Genomic DNA, 19,227 nt, shown 5'->3' on the forward strand with positions numbered 1-19,227 from the left:
TCTACTAAAAAGACAAAAAAATTAGCCGGGCGTGGTGGCGTGCGCCTGTAATCCCAGCTACTTGGGAGGCTGAGGCAGGAGAATCACTTGAACCCGGGAGGTGGAGGTTGCAGTGAGCCAAGATCCAGTCATTACAATCCAGCCTGGGCGACAAGAGCGAAAGTCCGTCTCAAAAAAAAAAAAAAAAAAAAAAAAAAAAAAAAATCCTGCAAGAAGATGTGAGCACCTAGAAGAGACAGGATCCAAGGCCAGGCAGTGGTGCAGGAGGTGAGTCCGAGCACTGGCACCCATGACTCCTCCATTCAGCAGCTGTCATCACAGACCCTCTCTGGCCATGGCCGTCTCATCTGTGAGTTGAGGATAAATATATTTTGCAGGGTGCAGAGATGCAAAGTCCCTTGGGCAGTGGGCTCCTCCCTCTGCTATTCTGCCTGTCCTGAACCCTCCCCACACCTCCCCAACCTGCCCCCCAACTGTGGGACACCCCCAGGAGCAACCATTGTTATGTGACATCACCACTTGGCCACTCTTAATTGGTCAGGGGGCAGGCCCTGACCAGTGCCAATCAAGAGTCCTTTCCTGGGATTTTAGTTAACCTCGAGTAAGGGCTCAGTGGCTCAGGGAGAGGGAGCTGGAAGGGCTGGCATCCCTGCTCCCCTGCTAGAAAGCCGTCTAGAGTGGAAGAGGAGGAAGCCAGGAGGTGGGGAGCGGGTGTCGTGGGTGTTAGCGGTGCTGCTTGGGGCTGTCTCCGAGGCTGCATCCCTGCCCACCCTTGGCGACAGTTTCCCTGTGCAGCGGCACTGAGTCTAGCAAGACCCCCATGGCAGCGTCTGCCTCCTTGACCACCTGTAGGTCGCCCTCAGCATTTCTCCCATCTTCTTCCCCACTCCCATAGACAAAACAAAACACGTCAAAAGGTTTGGTGAGTAATACTGGTTTTGTGAGAGATTCACGAGGCTGGACGCCACCCAGCTCAGTTTCTCCAATTTCTTCTTCTTCATCTTTTTTTTTTTTTTGAGACGGAGTTTCATTCTTGTTGCCCAGGGTGGAGTGCAATGGCAAGATGTTGGCTCACCGCAACCTCCGCCTCCCGGGTACAAGTGATTCTCTTGCCTCAGCCTCCCAAGTAGCTGGGATCACAAGCATGGCTAGTTTTGTATTTTTATTAGAGACGGGGTTTCTCCTTGTTGGTCAGGCTGGTCTCAAACTCCCGACCTCAGATGATCCACCCACCTCGGCCTCCCAAAGTGCTGGGATTACAGACGTGAGCCACTGCGCCTGGTCCCAATTTCTTTTCTTACTTACTCTAAGCTCCCCTGCTGTACCCCCTTATCCACACCGGACCACTGGTCTCAAACTGAGTAGCTGGGATTACAGGCGCCTGCCATCACGCCCAGCTAATTTTTGTATTTTTAGTAGAGATGGGGTTTTACCATTGTTGGCAAGGCTGGTCTTGAACTCTAGACCTCAAGTGATCCACCGGCCTCAGCCTCCCAAAGTGCTGGGATTACAGGCGTGAGCCACCTCGCCTGGCCAAAAATGTTTAAGTTTTTTTCTTCCCCTCCAAACTCATGTTAAAATTATCTCCTCTTTCGATGTGGAGGAATTTAGCTTCACAACACCACAAAACCATGGGCTGGGGGCAGTGGCTCATGTCTGCAATCCATGCCTGGTCAGCATGGTGAAACCCCATCTCTACCAAAAATACAAAAATTAGCCAGACACAGCGGGGAATGCTTGTAATCCCAGCTACTTGGGAGGCTGAGGTGGGAGAATCACTTGAACCGGGGAGGCGGAGGTTGCAGTGAGCCAAGATCGCGCCACTGCACTCCAGCCTGGGCAACAGAGTGAGACTCTGTCTCAAAAAAAAATAAAAATAGGCCGGGCGCGGTGGCTCAAGCCTCTAATCCCAGCACTTTGGGAGGCCGAGGCAGGCGGGTCACGAGGTCAGGAGATCGAGACCATCCTGGCGAACACGGTGAAACCCTGTCTCTACTAAAAAATACAAAAAAAAAAAAACTAGCCAGGCGAGGTGGCGGGCGCCTGTAGTCCCAGCTACTCAGGAGGCTGAGGCAGGAGAATGGCGGGAACCCGGGAGGCGGAGCTTGCAGTGAGCTGAGATCCGGCCACTGCACTCCAGCCTGGGTGACAGGCCAAGACTCCGTCTCAAAAAAAATAAATAAATAAAAATAAAATAATAAAAATAAAAATAAACCCCACAAAACCAAGTCCAGAGTCCCCCAGAAGTAGTCACTTGTTTTTCTGCAAACAGGTACGTACCTGGGGGTCTCTATTCCCCTCACACCCAACACTGGGGGAATTTGGGAGGCCTCGCCCAGAGGGACTGTGCAGTGTTTCTGGGGACACTGGGACCTTCTCTGATCTGAGGCCCAGCCCTGCTCCCAATGTCTAGGGCCGTAACTTTTGACTGGGGAAGGCCTGTGGTTGGAGGGAACCACCTGCACCCCTGGGGCTGTGGTGTTTACTTCTGTTGGGGTCAAATGCAGCTGGAGTCAGTCCCACCCATGTCTTGGACCCCACATAGTAGTTGCTTGGGCCCTCACTCGGGCCAAACTCCTGGTTCCTGAGAGGTGAGAAGGTTGGTGTTTTTGCCGAGGATTTTGTTTCCGATGGGAGGAGGCCACTTAGGCAATGCCCTGCCTCCTCATGAATGGGACAGGGTGGGGCCCTCACCTCAGATCTCCAGGCCCTTCCTGCCTCTGAATGAATCTTCTGAAAGCCGGGGCCTGTGAGGGTTCCCCAGGTGGCTCCTGGGTGGCCTGCTGTGGCCAAGCCCTCCCTGTGGAAAAGGATGCAGGTGTGCAGCCTCAAACACTGGTCCCGCTGTCTCTGAGATGTTGATGGGTGGGGACCAGTCTCTAGGCCTGAGCCTGCTCAGTGCCACCCAAGGCCACCTCAGCCACACCCTGATAATGCGGTTTTGTTCTCAGGGACAGCTCACTGCCTCTCACTTCCTTTTCTAGTATTAGCATCATCAGCAAAGGAAGCTGAAGAGTGGGGAGGCTGCTGGGCCTCCACAGTTTCCTAGAGAGGCTGCGCTCCCAACTGCTCCCCCAGCTGCTCCCCTGGCCACCTCCTGCCCGGCCCAGTCCCCCCCCCCCCCCCCCCAGTCACACTGTGGGGCTTGGTGCAGAAGTTCCCAGTGACTCTCCTGACACTGGCGTGGCCCTTGCGGGGGCTGCTGGGACTTTGTGACTGTGAGTCCCCATAGATGCCAGAGCCCCAGGCTTCCTTGTGTTTTGTTTGTTTGTTTGTTGTCTGAGCTGCAGTCTCATTCTGTCACCCAGGCTGGAGTGAAGTGGTGCAGTCTCGGCTCACTGCAGCCTCTGCCTCTCAGATTCAAGTGATTCTTGTGCCTCAGCCTCCCGAGTAGCTGGGATTACAGGCGCGTTGCCACCACGCTCGGCTACATTTTTGGTGTTTTTAATAGAGACAAGGTTTCACCATCTTGGCCAGGTGCCTCAAGCCTGTAATCCCAGCACTTTGGGAGGCCGAGGCAGGCGGATCACCTGAGGTCAGGAGTTCGAGACCAGCCTGGCCAACATGGCAAAATCTCGTCTCTGCTAAAAATATGAAAATTAGCCAGGCGTGGTGGCGTGAACCTATAATCCCAGCTACTCTGGAGGCTGAGGCAGGAGAATGGCTTGAACCTGGGAAGTGGAGGTTGCAGTGAGCCGAGATCGCACCATTGTACTCCAGCCTGAGTGACAGGGAGAGAATGAGAAAAAGGAAGGGAGGAAGGAAGGAAGGGAGAAAGGGAGGGAGGGATAAAATACTGATACAATGGCCAGGTGCAGTGGCTCACGCCTGTAATCCCACACTTTTAGGAGGCTGAGGCAGGAGGATTGTTTGAACCCAGGAGTTTGAAACCAGGCTGGGCAACATAGTTAGACACTTTCTCCGTCAAAAAAAAGAAGAAAAAAAGAAGAAAATACTGATGCAATGTTTAAAAAACAATAATGATAATTTTCTTTCTTTTTTTTTGGCGGTGGGGGGACAGAGTCTTGCTCTGTCACCCAGGCTGGAGTGCAGTGGTGTGATCTTGGCTCATTGCAACCTCCACCTCCTGGATTCAAGTGATTCTCCTGCCTCAGCCTCCACAGTAGCTGGAATTACAGGCATGCACCACCATGCCTGGCTAATTTTTTTGTATTTTTAGTAGAACCAGGGTTTCACCATGTTGGTCAGCCTGGTCTTGAACCTCTGACCTCAAATGATCCGCCCACCTCGGCCTCCCAAAGTGCTAGGATTACAGGCATGAGCCACCATGCCCAGCCATTTTTCTTTTGTTGGTTTTTAAAGACTAGTCAAGTGTAGTAGTGAGAAGGGGGAAGAAGTTGGATCTGTAACTGACTGTGAAGAATTGATTGAGATAACTTGCTACCTTCGGACCAATAATAATTTTTAGCCAACCATGCTAGCGAAAGGCTGAATTATTCTGTTCTTTCAGTGGAAAATGATATTACAAAACTGGTTGTCTTTTCAAAAGATGATCTGAGAGTATTTAGGGGAGAAACGTAAAATACAAAGTACTGGCTGGGCGCATTGGCTCACGCCTGTAATCCCAGCACTTTGGGAGGCCGAGGTGGGTGGATCACCTGAGGTCAGGAGTTCGAGCCCAGCCTGGCCAACATGGTGAAAGCCCGTCTCTACTAAAAATACAAAAATTAGCCGGTCGTGGTGGCGAGCACCTGTAATCCTAGCTACTCGGGAGGCTGAGGCAGGAGAATTGCTTGAACTCGGGAGGTGGAGGTTGCAGTGAGCCGAGATCATGCTGCTGCACTACAGACCGAGACTCTGTCTCAAACAAATAAACAAACATAAAAGCACAAAGTACTTCAGGGGTGCATCAGGCAGTTCTCTAAGAGAAATATTATGTTAATTTATTGGATCTTGTGGCTGGGTGTGGTGGCTCAAGCCTGTAATCCCAGCACTTTGGGAGGCCGAGACGGGTGGATCACGAGGTCAGGAGATCGAGACCATCCTGGCTAACACGGTGAAACCCCGTTTCTACTAAAACATAAAAAAAAACTAGCCGGGCGAGGTGGCAGGCGCCTGTAGTCCCAGCTACTTGGGAGGCTGAGGCGGGAGAATGGCGTAAACCTGGGAGGCGGAGCTTGCAGTGAGCTGAGATCCGGCCACTGCACTCCAGCCCGGGCAACAGAGTGAGACTCCGTCTCAAAAAAAAAAAAAAATTTATTGGATCTTATTATGCTTATGCTGCTTATTGACTTTTTACATTTTTTGCAGTTTGTTGTGATTTATTTACTTTTTAAAAATAGAGATGGGGTCTCGCTCTGTTGCCCAAGCTGGTCTTGGACTCCTGGGCTCAAGTGATCCTCCCACTTCAGATTCCCGAAGTGCTGGGATTACAGTTGTGAGCCACTGTGTGTGACCTACTTTTTTTTTTTTTTTTTTTTTTTTTTTTTGAGATGGAGTCTCACTCTGTCGCCCAGGCTAGAGTGCAGTGGTACCATCTTGGCTCACTGCAACCTCTGCCCCCTGGGTTCAAGCGATTCTCCTGCCTCCTGAGTAGCTGGGATTACAGGCACGCACCACCATGCCCAGCTAATTTTTGTATTTTTAGTAGAGAGAGGGTTTCACCATGTTGTCCAGGCTGGTCTCATACTCCCGACCTCAGGTGGTCTGCCCGCCTTGGCCTCCCAAAGTGCTGGGATTACAGGTGTGCGCCACCATGCCTGGCCCTATTTACTCTTAATATTCACTTTTATGCCTAATTTTGTAATCATAGTTTCCTGTTTTTCTCTGCAAAGAGGCCCTGAGAATGCCACACATCTCCAGCGGTGTCTCGTCCGGAGGTGGCCCTGCAGGCTGTGGCTGGCTTCCCTGGGCGACGGAGGGCATGCCAGGCCCTCAGGATCATGTGGGCTCCGTTGCCACCTCATTGGCAATCACTGGAAGGGTTTGCTTTGACTCAGAGCCCAGGGCCTGATTCAATCCACGATGCAGTTGGGTACTGTCCATGAGCTGATAAACCCCATCAACCCTGTGACCGGACCCCGCCCCCTGCCCCCACACCTGGCTGCAGGACTCACTCCCTACACCCCAGAGACACAGGGCAGGTGGGGAGGTGGGAGTGAGCCCCGAGTCAAGCCACCTTCCAGTGCTTGACCTTGGCACCTTCCTGTGCCTCAGTTTCCCCATTTATGAAAGCAAGGAATAATGTACCTGTGCCACAGAGCAGCTGTGAGGATGGACTGGACCAGTCATGGCTGGTGCTCTGTAAAGCTTGGTAAATACACAGGGGTGCCTGGGAGCTGCTCTTATTATCTACTCTGCAAAGAAATGGGACTTTTTGGAAGGTTTTCTGGACAGATGTGGGGAGAACCGTGTTACACCCACCCACCCACCCCACCGCCCAACGGGCCAGCTCCTCCATCGGCACCTGCCTGTCTCTCCAGAGCTCTACTCTCAAATTTCTTTCTCTGTTCAGTCTCCTCTTCCCCTCGCACCTCCTCACTCATCTTCCTTCTGAAGGCAGAGAAAGGCTCTGGCATGTCCCACTCTCTGATGCTCCTACCCAAGTCCCCAAGGGCCTCTGATCACTCATGGGAGGACCCCAAACTCCTCTCTTGCACTTTATCCCTGATGCCCATATAACCTGGCCAGGCTCACCCAGCCCCCAGAACAAGTTTCCCCGCAAAAGCCGAGGACCTGGGCTCCTTTTGACCCCAGATAAGCCCTATCTTCTCCAGCTTCAGTTTATGAAACGTGGGGGGAGGCACTCAGATCCCCCCAGTCCGCGGGAAAGGGCAGAAAGAAGTTCTGCCATGGAAGTGGGAGGTGAACCCCAGGGAAGCGGATCAGAGCTGACAGGCTGGGGCTTTTCAGGATGGCTGCATCACACCCCAAACACAACCACCCAAACAGTACGTCATCCAGGTCCCCTGAAGAGCTCGGTTCTGGTTGGAGACTCTAAGAAACAGTGGCCCGTGGTCCGAGCCAGTGCCCCAGTCCCCAGCCTGGGAGAAGAGCAGGGAGTCACGCAGAGGCCCCATGGCTTCTGGATTGGTCAAGGTAGAGCCTGGGTGGGCAAGGAGGTCATCCTTGTGTGACCGCGAGCTGGCTCCTTAATAGCTGGGAGCCCCGTTATTCACGTGCCTCAGGTCCCGAGTCTCTGCCTCAATGTCGCTCCTCAGAGAGGCCCTTCTCTGACCCCTTATAAAGTGCCATCTCACTCATGCTTTCATCTTTCTTCCTGTCATCCGCAGGAAGACAAGCAATGATCCAGAGTCTTGAAGCAATGTGCCACAGAAGATAGCGTATCCGTGGGACCGACAGCTGGGCGTGGGGAGTCCCAGCCAGCAGAGAGGCAGCACTGGCCCCGCTGCCATCCCTCCTCTCCACCCCTGAGTTCCCACTGTACCAGGGGTGGGGTTGCTGCTCTCTGGCTCTGGCTCCTGCATCCCTGCGGTGGAATTTCCTCCCTTCCCCATGGAGGAAGGGGCTCCCTCACCCTGCCCATACCCCAAGTGGAGCCCAGGGATCCTTCCCTGTGTCCCCTACAAGGCCCAGCCCCTCCCGGGTGGGACTCTTGTGTGCGGTCTCCTCCCACCCCATTCTCTCTGTCAACCAAAGACCCATGTGTGTGACTTGAGGACGCAAGTGGTTTATGCTTTCGTTACAAAAACAGTCCCCGCCCCTTCCCACCCGATTGTGCGTCCACAAGGCTCCCATGCCCTTGTGTTTATTTTCCCAGTGTTTATGTTTCAGGTCAGTCTTTTTCGTGTCTGCCTTTTTATCCTTAAATAATGTGCTTAGGAGGCCGGACGTGGTGGCTTACACCTGTCATCCCAGCATTTGGCAGACTGACTGAGGTGGGCGGATCACTTGAGATCAGGAGTTCGAGACCAGCCTGGCCAACATGGTGAAACCCCATCTCTACTAAAAATACAAAAATTCCCGCCAGACCCAGGCGGGAATGCTTGTAATCCCAGCTACTTGGGAGGCTGAGGTGGGAGTATCGCTTGAGCCAGGGAGGCAGAGGTTGCAGTGAGCCGAGATCTCACTACTCCAGCCTGGGCACTGCCACCTCGCCACTGTACTCCAGCCTGGGCAACAGAGTGCGACTCCATCTCAAAAAATAAATAAAAAAGGCCGGGTGCAGTGGTCAGGAGTTCGAGACCAGCTTGGCCAACATGGTGAAACCCCATCTCTACCAAAAATACAAAAATTAGCTGGGCATGGTGCCACACACCTGTAATCCCAGCAACTTGGGAGGCTGAGGCATGAGAATAGCTTGAACCCAGGATGCAGAGTTTGCAGTGGGCTGAGATCGAGCCACTGCACTCCAGCCTGGGTGACAGAGTGCGACTCCATCTCAAAAATAAATAAATAAATACACACAAATAAATAAAAAAGTAATAAAGTACTTAGGCCGGGCATGGGGGCTCATGTCTATCATCCCAGCACTTTAGGGGGCTGAGGCAGGAGGATCTCTTGAGCCCAGGAGTTGGCGACCACTGTGGGCAACACAGCAAGACCCCATCTCTACCCTAGAATGTGCTTAGATGGACACTTCTCAACTTCTCAGTGTTGGACAGGGTCTCCTGATTCTCCACCCTGGAGGTGAAGGGTTTAATTCCCTCTCACACACAGAACCTCCCAACGGTCCCCACCCCCGACATCATTTTGCTGAGACACATTCAGCATCTACGTTACTATGCGGGTGCAGCTCTCGCTGAGCCGTGCGGCAGCCTTGGGTTCTTCGTTTTCCCTGGAGGTCACCTGGTTCCCAGGCCGCCTGGGCCCCAGCTTCTTCCCTTCTTCCTGGAACTGTGACTTCACCTCTGCACTCTCCTTCCGCTGTGTAAGCCGCCTCTGCACGTGTTCAGACACATCGGAAATTTCCTCCGGGAGCCTCCTGACCATCCCCTGTGGCCTGGTGCCCCGGCCTCTGTCATCTGGCACCCACTCTCTCCTCTCAGTTGGCTCCTGCTGCTTGGGCCCCATCTTCCTCTATGTGGCTGCCCCTCGTTTTGCTCATGCCCACCCTCCTTTTTTTTTTTTTTTTTTTGAGACGGAGTCTCCCTCTGTCACCCAAGCTGGAGTGCGGTGGGCGGATCTCAGCTCACTGCAAGCTCTGCCTCCCGGGTTCCCGCCATTCTCCTGCCTCAGCCTCCTGAGTAGCTGGGACTACAGGGGCATGCCACCACGCCCGGCTAATTTTTTCCCCCTTTTTAGTGGAGACAAGGGTTCACCATGTTGGCCAGGCTGGGCTCGAACTCCTGACCTCAAGCGATCTGCCTGCCTCAGCCTCCCAAAGTCCTGGGATCATAGGCATGAGCCACCGCACCCAGCCACCTGCTCCTATTTGAGAAAGGGGCAGCAAACAGTGGCTTAGACACCTTGTGCCACGTGCAGGGTTCATCCTTGTGGGACTCGTGTAAGGAGGCACCAGCTGGATGGTTTTCCTGGGAGGATTGCTGATGTCACTAACTGTGGGTGTTTTCAGTTGCTTGGATTATTGGAAAAGGATGTTACAAGGCTGTACAGAGGGCAGCTGAGGGGGCAGACCAGGGTCTGGTGGAAGGCGAAGTGGCCCCAAAGATATCCCAGCCCTGATCCCTGGTAGCTGGGAAGATGTTATGTTACAAGACAAAAGGAAATTTGCAAATGTAATTAAGAGTACGAACCTTAAAACAGGGAGGGAGATTATCCTAGACATGGCTGGGATAGTGGGTCCGGTCCAGTCCCACGAGCGGTAAGAGCAGAGAAGGGCTTTTGCCAGTTGGAAGCAGAAGAGAGACCAGGCTGAATGGGAAGCCAGAGAGTTTCCAAGTGTGAGGACTGGACAGGCTGCTGCCAGCTCCGAGACAGGGGCCCATGGGCAAGGACAGAGACAGGCCTCTACTTGCTAATGCTGGGCCCTGGCTGCCAGCCAGCCAGGGACCAGGGACTTCAGTCCCACAGCCACAGAAACCAGATCCCACCAACCACCAGCATGGACTCAGAAAGCAACTCACTTGCAGAACTTCCGGAAAGGAAACCCACTCAGCAGGCACCAGGCCCCTCCAGCCACCCTCAGGCATGCGGGGCTGCAGCTAGAGAGGGGCACAGGGTCAGGCTCAGGCCTGTCGGACCCTCCCCTCCACAGTCCAAGTGACCTGGCCAGTGGCAGGGCAGAGGCCTGAGAGGTGACGTCATTCAGGGAACTGGGAGGGCTGGGGCGCCGGCTGATGGTGATGGGTGAGGGCGTGAGAATCTGAATAGATGAGGGTGGGGTGGAGGCAGCGCCCTCCCCCACTGTTTACTGGGGTGTGACTTGAGCACCTCACAAGCACAGGCAGTGCCTCAGCCGCTTGCTCTGAGGGGCCGACCATGCCCACCAGGCTGCGGCCCGTGGCAGCTGGCTCACTGTGTGCTGGGCACCCTGAGCCCTGCGTTTCCAGTGACTCCAACTCTCGCACAGGTGACCCGGTGGATGCTGCTGTCCTCTGTGTGAGGGGGGAAGCGAGGGAACTGTCATGGCCCACGAGCCTGTTCGCCTCCAGAGGTGACTCCCAAACCCAGGCTCCTTCCAGCAAACCCTTGGAAAGGTCATAGAGCCTGGCTGCCCCAGGCCTCGAGGGGAAGAGGGTGGGGGGCGGCAGGGTGGACAGGGCCCCCTGGGCCATTCTGAGGGTTCAGTTCACCCGGGAGGGTCTGCCCTGCGGAGAGGTAGGAGCCCCTGTGGCAGGAGGAAGGGACCCTCGGGGCTGCTAGCCCGGGGGGGTGTGGCTCAAGTCACGTGGAGACCATGGGCTTGGGATGCTCAGGAGTCGGGGACCGGGGGTCTGCAGGCTCACTGGCTGCCGGTGGAAGGTGAAGGCCGTGAGAGTGGCCTCAGCAGCTTGGTGGGGGCCGCAGGGGCTGGGTGGGCCTGGGGTGAGGTGAGGAGGTGACAGGGGACGCAGCTGGAGTGCTGAGCTGCAGGGTTCCGTTTGAGGGACACGGGTCCCATGGGAGCGTCCTCTGGACTCAGGCATCCAGGCAGTGATGCCTTGCACTTGGCTCTAGCCCTGGGTGCCTGGACAAACAGGGGCCTTCCCAGGCAGGGCGTCGTGGTGCAGACAAGGGCAGCCAACTGTGTGACAAGGAGGACAGCCACAGGGCAGCAGAGAGGAAGTGAGAGCTTGTGGGAGAGGTCATGTCTGGTGTGGGAGCGAGCGGGGCCCCCACAGCCCAGGAGTGGGCCTCCGGGCACAGGGCACAGGTGGGTTCACAGCCTGGCTGGGCGGCACCCTCTCTGCCCAGCACCCCTGCAGGACCACAGCCGCCCTGGTGGGACCAGCACAGGTGCCGGGCAGAGGGAAGCAGAGGAGCCCCTGATGTCTGGCTGCCGTCATCCGTCTGTCCATGCTGGGCTGCAGCTGGTGTGACCTCCACTGTGCTCTTGTTTTTGGCAAGACCAATGACTCAGGCAAGCAGAATGATAAGAACCACAAACAGGGAACGCGGGCGGGAGTGGAAGGGAGCAGAAGGCACGTGGTCCTGTGTAAATCCATCCCAGGACGCAGTGCAAACAATGGTCTCTGAGCCCACGTAATCATGGAGAGCAGGACGTTCCAGGATCAGTGGGGAGAGTCAGCTCCTTCCCGAGCCAAGCAGCAGCTGCATGGGGGACGGTCGCAATTATTTGTTTTTGAGACAGAGTCTCACCCTCTTGCCCGGGCTGGAGTGCAGAATTACAATCACAGCTCTCTGCAGTCTCAGCCTCCCAGGCTCAAGCAATCATCTGGCTTCAGCCTCCCAAGTAGTTGGGACTATAGGTGCACACTCCCATGCCCAGCTAATTTTTTTCCCATGTTTTTTGTAGAGATGGAGTCTTACTATGTTGTCCGGGCTGGCCTTAGACTTCTGGGCTTAAGGGATCCTCCCGCCTTGGCTTCCCAAAGTTCTGGGATTACAGGCAGGAGTTACCACGCTCACCTGGGGAGGGTTGCAATTTTTATCTTTATTTTTTTGAGACAGAGTTTCACTCCATCACCCAGGCTAGAGTATAGTAAGTGGCACGATCTCAGCTCACTGCAACCTCTGCCTCCCGGGTTCAAGCGATTCTCATGCCTCAGTCTCCCGAGTAGCTGGGATTACAGGCGCCCACCACCATGCCTGGCTAATTTTTGTATTTTTAGTAGAGACGGGGTTTTGCCATGTGGCCCAGGCTGGTCTCAAACTCCTGAGCTCAAGCAACCCCCCCTGCCTCGGCCTCCCAAAGTGCTGGGATTACAGGCGTGAGTCACCGTGCCCAGCTCTGAGGTAATTTCCTAATGTTGCAATTTAAGAGAGAATTTGTTCCTGGGAAAGGCTGTGCGTGTAAGACACACCCCCATCTCCCACTCCTCTCTCTTTGCTGACCTGATTCCTCTTGGCGCAGAGGTTCAGAAACATCCCCTAGCCCTCACTGGCTTCATCTCAAGAACAAAAGTATAATAAGCACCTTTTCCACGCACCACTGCCTGAGCCCTCAGTCCAGCCTTCACCGGTTTCCACCGGGTCCTTGGATGGTCGTTATCACCATTTTCTTTTTTAATCAATAGATGCAAAATGTGTTTTGTTAAACAAATATTAACTAACATCTTTCATATACGAAGCACTCATGAAAAGTGATTACATAATAAAACACAAAAGCTGAAGGATGAATGGGCCAAGAACACACACTAAACTCACACACACACACATCCGTGCACTCAGGCAGGAGGAATGGGCCCACCAGATGGGACCGGCCACCCGCCCTGCGGCTGAGGGAGCCTGCCCAGCAGGGTCCAGCACTGGGCCCAGCGTCCTCCCTGAGACACCTGTGGCTGCTGGGCCCTAAAAGCATCAGATGGAAAGCTCGGGAAGGTGTCCCAGTGAGCCTGGGGTTGGACGGTGCTGGGGAAACCCATGTTCGCACATTCGGAGTTAGAGGGAGCCACCTAGGGCTGCCTTGCACTCACCCTCCGTGTGAAATGGGAACATAATCTGCTGGGAGGGTTTCTGGAAGAGCAAATGACCACACAGCAACCGGCTGAGTCCATGCCCCAGCCTGGAGCAGGCTCTCTCAGTGTGGGAAGTTTGTTGACGTTTTTTTTCCTGAGACAGGGTCTCACTCTGTTGCCCAGGCTGGAGTGCAATGGCACAATCACAGCTCATTGCAACCTCTGCCTTTCTGAGCTCAAGGGATTCTCCTGCCTCAGCCTCCCATGTAGCTGGGACCACCGGCACGTGCCACCACGCCCAGCTAATGTTTGCATTTTTTGTAGAGACAAGGTCTCACTATGTTGCCCAGGCTGGTCTTGAACCCCTGGGCTCAAGCGATCCGCCTGCCCCAGCCTTCCAAAGTGCTGGATTACAGGTGTGAGCCACCGCGCCTGGCCCCAGTGTGGGAATTTCCTACGGACACTGCTACAGATGGGACTGTGACATCATCAACCCCATCTTCAATACTCCTATGTTGAAGATGGAATTCCCTGAGTGACTCTATTGGCGATAAGGTGTTTAGAAGGCCACAGGGGGGGCCCTTCCCACAGGAAGAGGAAGAGATACCGGAGAGCTCTCTCTTCCCCTCTGCATACACACAGGAAAGGCCATGTGGGAGGGGGGCCACCTACAAGCCAGGAAGAGAAGCCTCACCAGAAACCAACCGTGATGGCGCCTTCATCTTGGACTGCAGCCTCCAGAACTGTGAGAAAATAAAAGTCTGTTACTGAAGCTCCAGTCTGTGGGATCTTGTCAAAGCAGCGTCCCCTCCCGGAGACTGACCTGCACATCTTCCCTCCCCTCCCCTCCCGGAGACTAACCTGCACATCTTCCCCTCCCCTCCCTTCTCCTAGTCTCCCCACATCCCCCTCCTCCTCCCTTCTCCTAGTCTCCCCTCATCCCCCTCCCCTCATCCCCCTCCCCTCCCCTCCCCTCCCGGAGACTGACCTGCACATCTTCTCCTCCCCTCCCCTCCCCTCCCTTCTCCTAGTCTCCCCACATCCCCCTCCTCCTCCCTTCTCCTAGTCTCCCCTCATCCCCCTCCCCTCATCCCCCTCCCCTCCCCTCCCCTCCCGGAGACTGACCTGCACATCTTCCCCTCCCCTCCCCTCCCCTCCCTTCTCCTAGTCTCCCCTCATCTCCCTTCCCTTCCCCTCCCTTTCCCTCCCCTCCCCTCCCCTCCCGGAGACTGACCTGCACATCTTCCCTCCCCTCCCCTCCCATCCCTTCTCCTAGTCTCCCCTCATCTCCCTTCCTGTTCCCTCCCCTTCCCTCCCCTCCCCTCCCCTCTCCAGGCACAGGCTACCTGAGGCTAGAAATGGGACAGGAGAATGGGGCGAGTGGGGGCAGCCTGTGAGATCCACTGGAGAGGCCTCGGTGGGGCTGAGAGTGAAGCAGAGGTGGGAGTGGGCACAGGGCCCTACAATTGTAGGAAAACTCCAGTCTCCTGGCTTGGCTTAGCCGATCTCCATCCCCAGACCACCAGCAGAGGCCCTCCCGCCCCTCTCATCTCATCTAGGCACTCCAGCTGGCTAAACAACAGCCCTACCCCCAAAGCCGGGCCTTTGCACACACTGCCACCCCCATCCCTGCTCCTCCTGCTCTATTGTGGCAGCCTCTCCCCAAAATGCAACCCCAGGGTCCTGCCCTCAGAAGGCCTCCTGGACCGCCAAGCCCTCATGTGGTCCTGCTCTCCATCCCTGCAGCCTCCGTCCCTGCAGCCTGCACCCTAAGCCCAGCTCTACAAGGATCTGGAGGACAGGACACCACAGGTGACAACAGAGCCTCCGGTGGCCCCACCCAGGCAGAGGCCTCGGGTCCTGTGGAAGGACAAGGTCTGGAGAACAGCCCCTCCCCTGGGAGGGAAGCCCGGGGCAGCTATGCCCATCCCCTGTCTCCCCCACCCCCCGCAGGGCTGACTCCAGCCTCTGTCACACACTTATCTACTCCTGCTGGCATTGCCTGGCAGCAGCGGGGAACCGGGCAGACACCAGCAGGCACCGTCTGTGTCCACTACACAGTCCTGCTGCTGTGGTGTGGTGAAGACAAGTCTGCCCAGACACAACACCACGAGGCAGGGAGCCCGGAGGTGGGGGGACCCTGGGGAGGGCGGCCCAGGCCCAGCGGGCACCCGCTTCTGCCGCTGCCTCCCTCTGCAGCCCTCGGGCGTGGCTGTTGCCGCTGCCGCCCCTGCTGGAATCCCCAGTTCTAGCCATTCTCATTTCCGGGCCTCCAAGGTCATTCATCAAACATATTTGTCTCCACAATATCCAAGGGTTAATACTCTCTGTATTTGTTTCTAATTTCAGGCATCATAAAATTCTGAACTTGCTATGTAGAATATGAAATTGCTAATAGAAGATTGTTTATTAAAAAAAATGACTAGAGGCCGGGCGCGGTGGCTCACGCCTATAATCCCAACACTTTGGGAGGCCAAGGTGGGCGGATCACGAGGTCAGGAGATCCAGACCATCCTGGCTAATGCGATGAAACCCTGTCTGTACTAAAAATACAGAAAATTAGCCGGGCGAGGTGGTGGGTGCCTGTAGTCCCAGCTACTCGGGAGGCTGAGGCGGGAGAATGGCGTGAACCCGGGAGGCGGAGCTTGCAGTGAGCGGAGATCGCCCCACTGCACTCCAGCCCGGGCGACAGCGAGACTCCGTCTCAAAAAAAAAAAAAAGACTAGATTTTTTAGATTTTCTGGTAAGCACTCAAATATTTGTTGAATGAGTGAATGTAAGGACAACAGAATATAATAGTTTGGGATCAGATTATTAGGCTGTCTAAAATTTACAATGAATCCAGTTCGTGGAAAAGCGTTACTCAGTGAAATAATTATATTGATTTAACCTCAACTTTAAAAGTCAATCATTGGGTCGGGCGTGGTGGCTCATGCCTGTAATCCCAGCACTTTGGGAGGCCAAAGCGGTGGATCACCTGAGGTCAGGAGTTCGAGAACAGCCTCACCAACACGGAAAAACCCCATCTCTACTGAAAATACAAAATTAGCCAGGCATCGTGGCATATGCCTGTAATCCCAGCTACTTGGGAGGCTGAGGCAGGAGCATTGCCTGAACCCAGGAGGTGGAGGTTGCAATGAACCAAGGTTGTGCCATTGCACTCCAGCCTGGGCAACAAGAGGGAAACTCCGTTTTTTAAAAAAAAAAAAAAAAAAAAAAAGGTCAATCACTGTTCAACTATCGATGAATTTATCTAAATATTTTCTAATTTATATTATAGTTTCAGACTAGAAATTTTAGAAATAACAATTCTCAAATGTTTCTATTATAATGAAAAAATATACTTCTGTTCAAAAACGGCCTTCTTAATATATTACTCATTCCTCCAGTTTGTGGCAGCAGCCGCTCCAGACAGCCTGCCACTGCTGCAGCAGGGAGGTGCCACCAGGGCTACACACTCCATGGAGCTGGCAGGAGCCCTGCCCCTTCCGAGTTGGAAGCCTGCAACTTCTGCAGCCACCCAAGTTGTAACTGCAGATCTGAGCCTTCTTGTGGTCTTCCAGGGCAAGCAGGTAGGAGCCCTGCTCTCCTGGGTGCCACGGCCGCCACCCAAACTGTGGCTGCAGCTTCAGGCATCCCTCCACTCTTGGGGGCCTGGGAAGGCCCCCCTGCCCCCACTGCCTGGCTTCTCCCAGCTGTTGGCTGTCAACACCCACTCTGACCTCAGAGCAAAGTTGGGCTGAGCAGGGGCCATGAATGGCAGTGGGAGGCAGATTCCTGGGCAGAAGCCGGCGGGTACCCGATAAGACCCCACTTTCAGACCAGGGAGGGCCTGAAGGCTGAAGGCCGGGCTGCCAGATCCACAGACCAGAGTGGGGACTTGTGGTACCTTTTCTGGGTGCCCATGCACCAGTCGGCATGCATTTCCTCCTCTCTGACACCCCAGGCTCAACCAGAGCACCCCAGGCTCAACCAGAGCAAGGCAGAGGATGGAGAAGCAATCGGAGACTGGATGACCAGCTGCAGAGGAGCTACCCTCTCTGCTGAGAGCTGGGAAGTCAACAGGGACCTGCCTGCAGAGTGGAGCCACCCACTCCAGGGCCTCCGGGGCCTCCTCTCTACAGAGAACTGAACACTGGAGATGACCTGCCTACAGAGAGGAGCTGCCCACTGTGGGTCTCCTCCGAGCTGTCCTAAGATTCAATAAAGCTTTTCTTTGTCTTGCTTATCCTCCACTTGTCTGTGTGCCTCATTCTTCCTGGACACAGGACAAGAACTCAGGCAAAGGTTGGGATTATAGGTGTGAGCCACTGCGCCCGGCCCAATACCTTGACTTTGCTGCAATGCATTCCACTTCCTGTATCATTTATTTTTATTTTTATTTTATTATTATTTTTTGAGACAGTCTCACTCTGTGCCCCACGCTGGAGTGCAGTGGTGCAATATTGGCTCACTGCAACCTCTGCCTCCTGAGTTCAAACCGTTCTCCTGCCTCAGCCTCCCAAGTAGCTGGGACTACAGGTATACACCACCACACCCAGCTAATTTTTGTGATTTTAGTAGAGACTGGGTTTTGCCATGTTGGCCAGGATGGTCTTGAACTCCTGACCTCAAGTGATCCACCTGCCTTGGCCTCCCAAAGTGTTGAGATTACTGGCGTGAGCCACCATGCCTGGCTCAGTACCTTGACTTTAATGCAATGCATTCAACTTCCTGTATCATTTAAATGTAGTGGGATTGTTATGAAGATGAATGTTATACCTCCCAGTTTTCTGGATAATGTTCTCCATAAGTTTTATACATTGACTACAATGCCAATTATAGTTAAAGGCAAGCTTGTTTCTCATAAACTATGTGACTTCAGGTTAATTAGTTGGCTTCTTTGAGCCCCAGAGCCTGAATTTGTTATATGATAGGATCAGAATCCTCTGTCTCTGAAATTCTTTTCAACTCTAGTTGTGGTCATGCTATATTTTAGTCAACAGTTAAATTATCCATAAAAATGACATATTTCTTCTAAAGCCAAAATAGAAAATCCGTCTTCTTTAACAGCAATTCCTGGCCAGGCGCGGTGGCTCACACCTGTAATCCCAGCACTTTGGGAGGCCAAGGTGGGTGGATCACCTGACGTCAGAAGTTCGAGACCAGCCTGGCCAGAATAGTCAAATCCCGTCTCTACTAAAAATACAAAAATAAGCCAGTTGTGGTGGCTCATGCTTGTAATCCCAGCTACTCAGGAGGCTGAGGCAGGAGAATTGCTTGAACCCAGGAGGTAGAGTTTGCAGTGAGCTGAGATTGTGCCATTGCACTCCAGTCTGGGCAACAAGAGTGAAACTCCATCTCAAAATAAATAAATAAATAAATGCAGAAGGAATAATAAAATTAGAAAATTACTATTTTTTCCAAAACCTTTATGAAATGATGAATCTAAGTAATAATCACCTGTTTTTTTTTGTTTTGTTTTGTTTTGTTTTTTGAGATGGAGTCTCAATCTGTCGCCAGGCTGGAGTACAGAGGTGCCACCTTGGCTCACTGCAACCTCCACCTCCTGGGTTCTAAGCAGTTCTCCTGCCTCAGCCTATCAAGTAGCTGGGACTACAGGCACATGCCACAACACCTAGCTTATTTTTATATTTTTAGTAGAGACAGGGTTTCACCATGTTATCCAGGATGGTCTTGATCTCTTGACCTCGTGATCTGCCCGCCTCGGCCTCCTAAAGTGCTGGGATTACAGACATAAGCCACCGTGCCTGGCCAATCATCAGTGGTTTCTAAAACCACTGGGTGAAAGACAGATCTTATTACTGTATCTATTGATGAATTAGGCCAACCACATTTGAACCACATTTCATTAATTGATAACAAGACATTATGTGCCTCTTGATATGGTACCATAGGAAATATATAGAAGATAGAGTATACATATATAAAGTGGCTGGAAGCAGTGGCTCATGTCTGTAATCCCGGCACTTTGGGAGGCCGGGGCAGGTGGATCACCTGAGGTCAGGAGTTCGAGACCAGCCTGGCCAGCATGGTGAAACCCCCGTCTGTACTAAAAATATAAAAAATTAGCTGGGGCTGGTGGTGCGTGCCTGTAGACTCAGAAGCTGCAGCAGGAGAATCACTTGAATCTGGGAGGCAGAGTTTGCAGTGAGCCAAGATCACACCATTGGACTCCAGCCTGGGTGACAGAGCAAGACATGTTTCAAAAAAAAAAAAAAATGGAGTATACATATATAAAATATCCTTACGTAAATAAATAATTTTTTTTTTTTTTTTTTTTTTT

The 19,227-nt window shown here is 53.6% G+C and overlaps 1 protein-coding gene across 8 annotated transcripts; it reads left to right on the forward strand.

The window, feature by feature from the left end:
• Positions 1 to 10,070: 10,070 nt before the first annotated feature.
• On the forward strand, positions 10,071 to 17,174 carry LOC115892622. Of its 8 annotated transcripts, none has more exons than XM_030913903.1 (7): positions 10,071 to 10,178; positions 10,454 to 10,537; positions 11,278 to 11,443; positions 13,584 to 13,686; positions 14,688 to 14,816; positions 16,331 to 16,513; positions 16,888 to 17,174. In XM_030913903.1, the coding sequence occupies exons 2-7, from the start codon at positions 10,509 to 10,511 to the stop codon at positions 16,986 to 16,988; spliced, it is 711 nt and encodes a 236-aa protein (XP_030769763.1). In that variant the 5' UTR covers positions 10,071 to 10,178; positions 10,454 to 10,508; the 3' UTR covers positions 16,989 to 17,174. The 8 variants fall into 8 exon arrangements, 7 of the variants coding, with proteins under 7 accessions (XP_030769763.1, XP_030769764.1, XP_030769760.1 ...); XM_030913904.1 differs by having other exon boundaries at positions 11,289 to 11,443; XR_004052481.1 differs by lacking the exon at positions 10,071 to 10,178 and adding an exon at positions 15,291 to 15,419 and having other exon boundaries at positions 10,220 to 10,537; positions 11,289 to 11,443.
• Positions 17,175 to 19,227: the final 2,053 nt, after the last annotated feature.

This window comes from Rhinopithecus roxellana, chromosome 13, assembly GCF_007565055.1.
Source record: "Rhinopithecus roxellana isolate Shanxi Qingling chromosome 13, ASM756505v1, whole genome shotgun sequence".
Lineage (NCBI taxonomy): Eukaryota > Metazoa > Chordata > Mammalia > Primates > Cercopithecidae > Rhinopithecus > Rhinopithecus roxellana.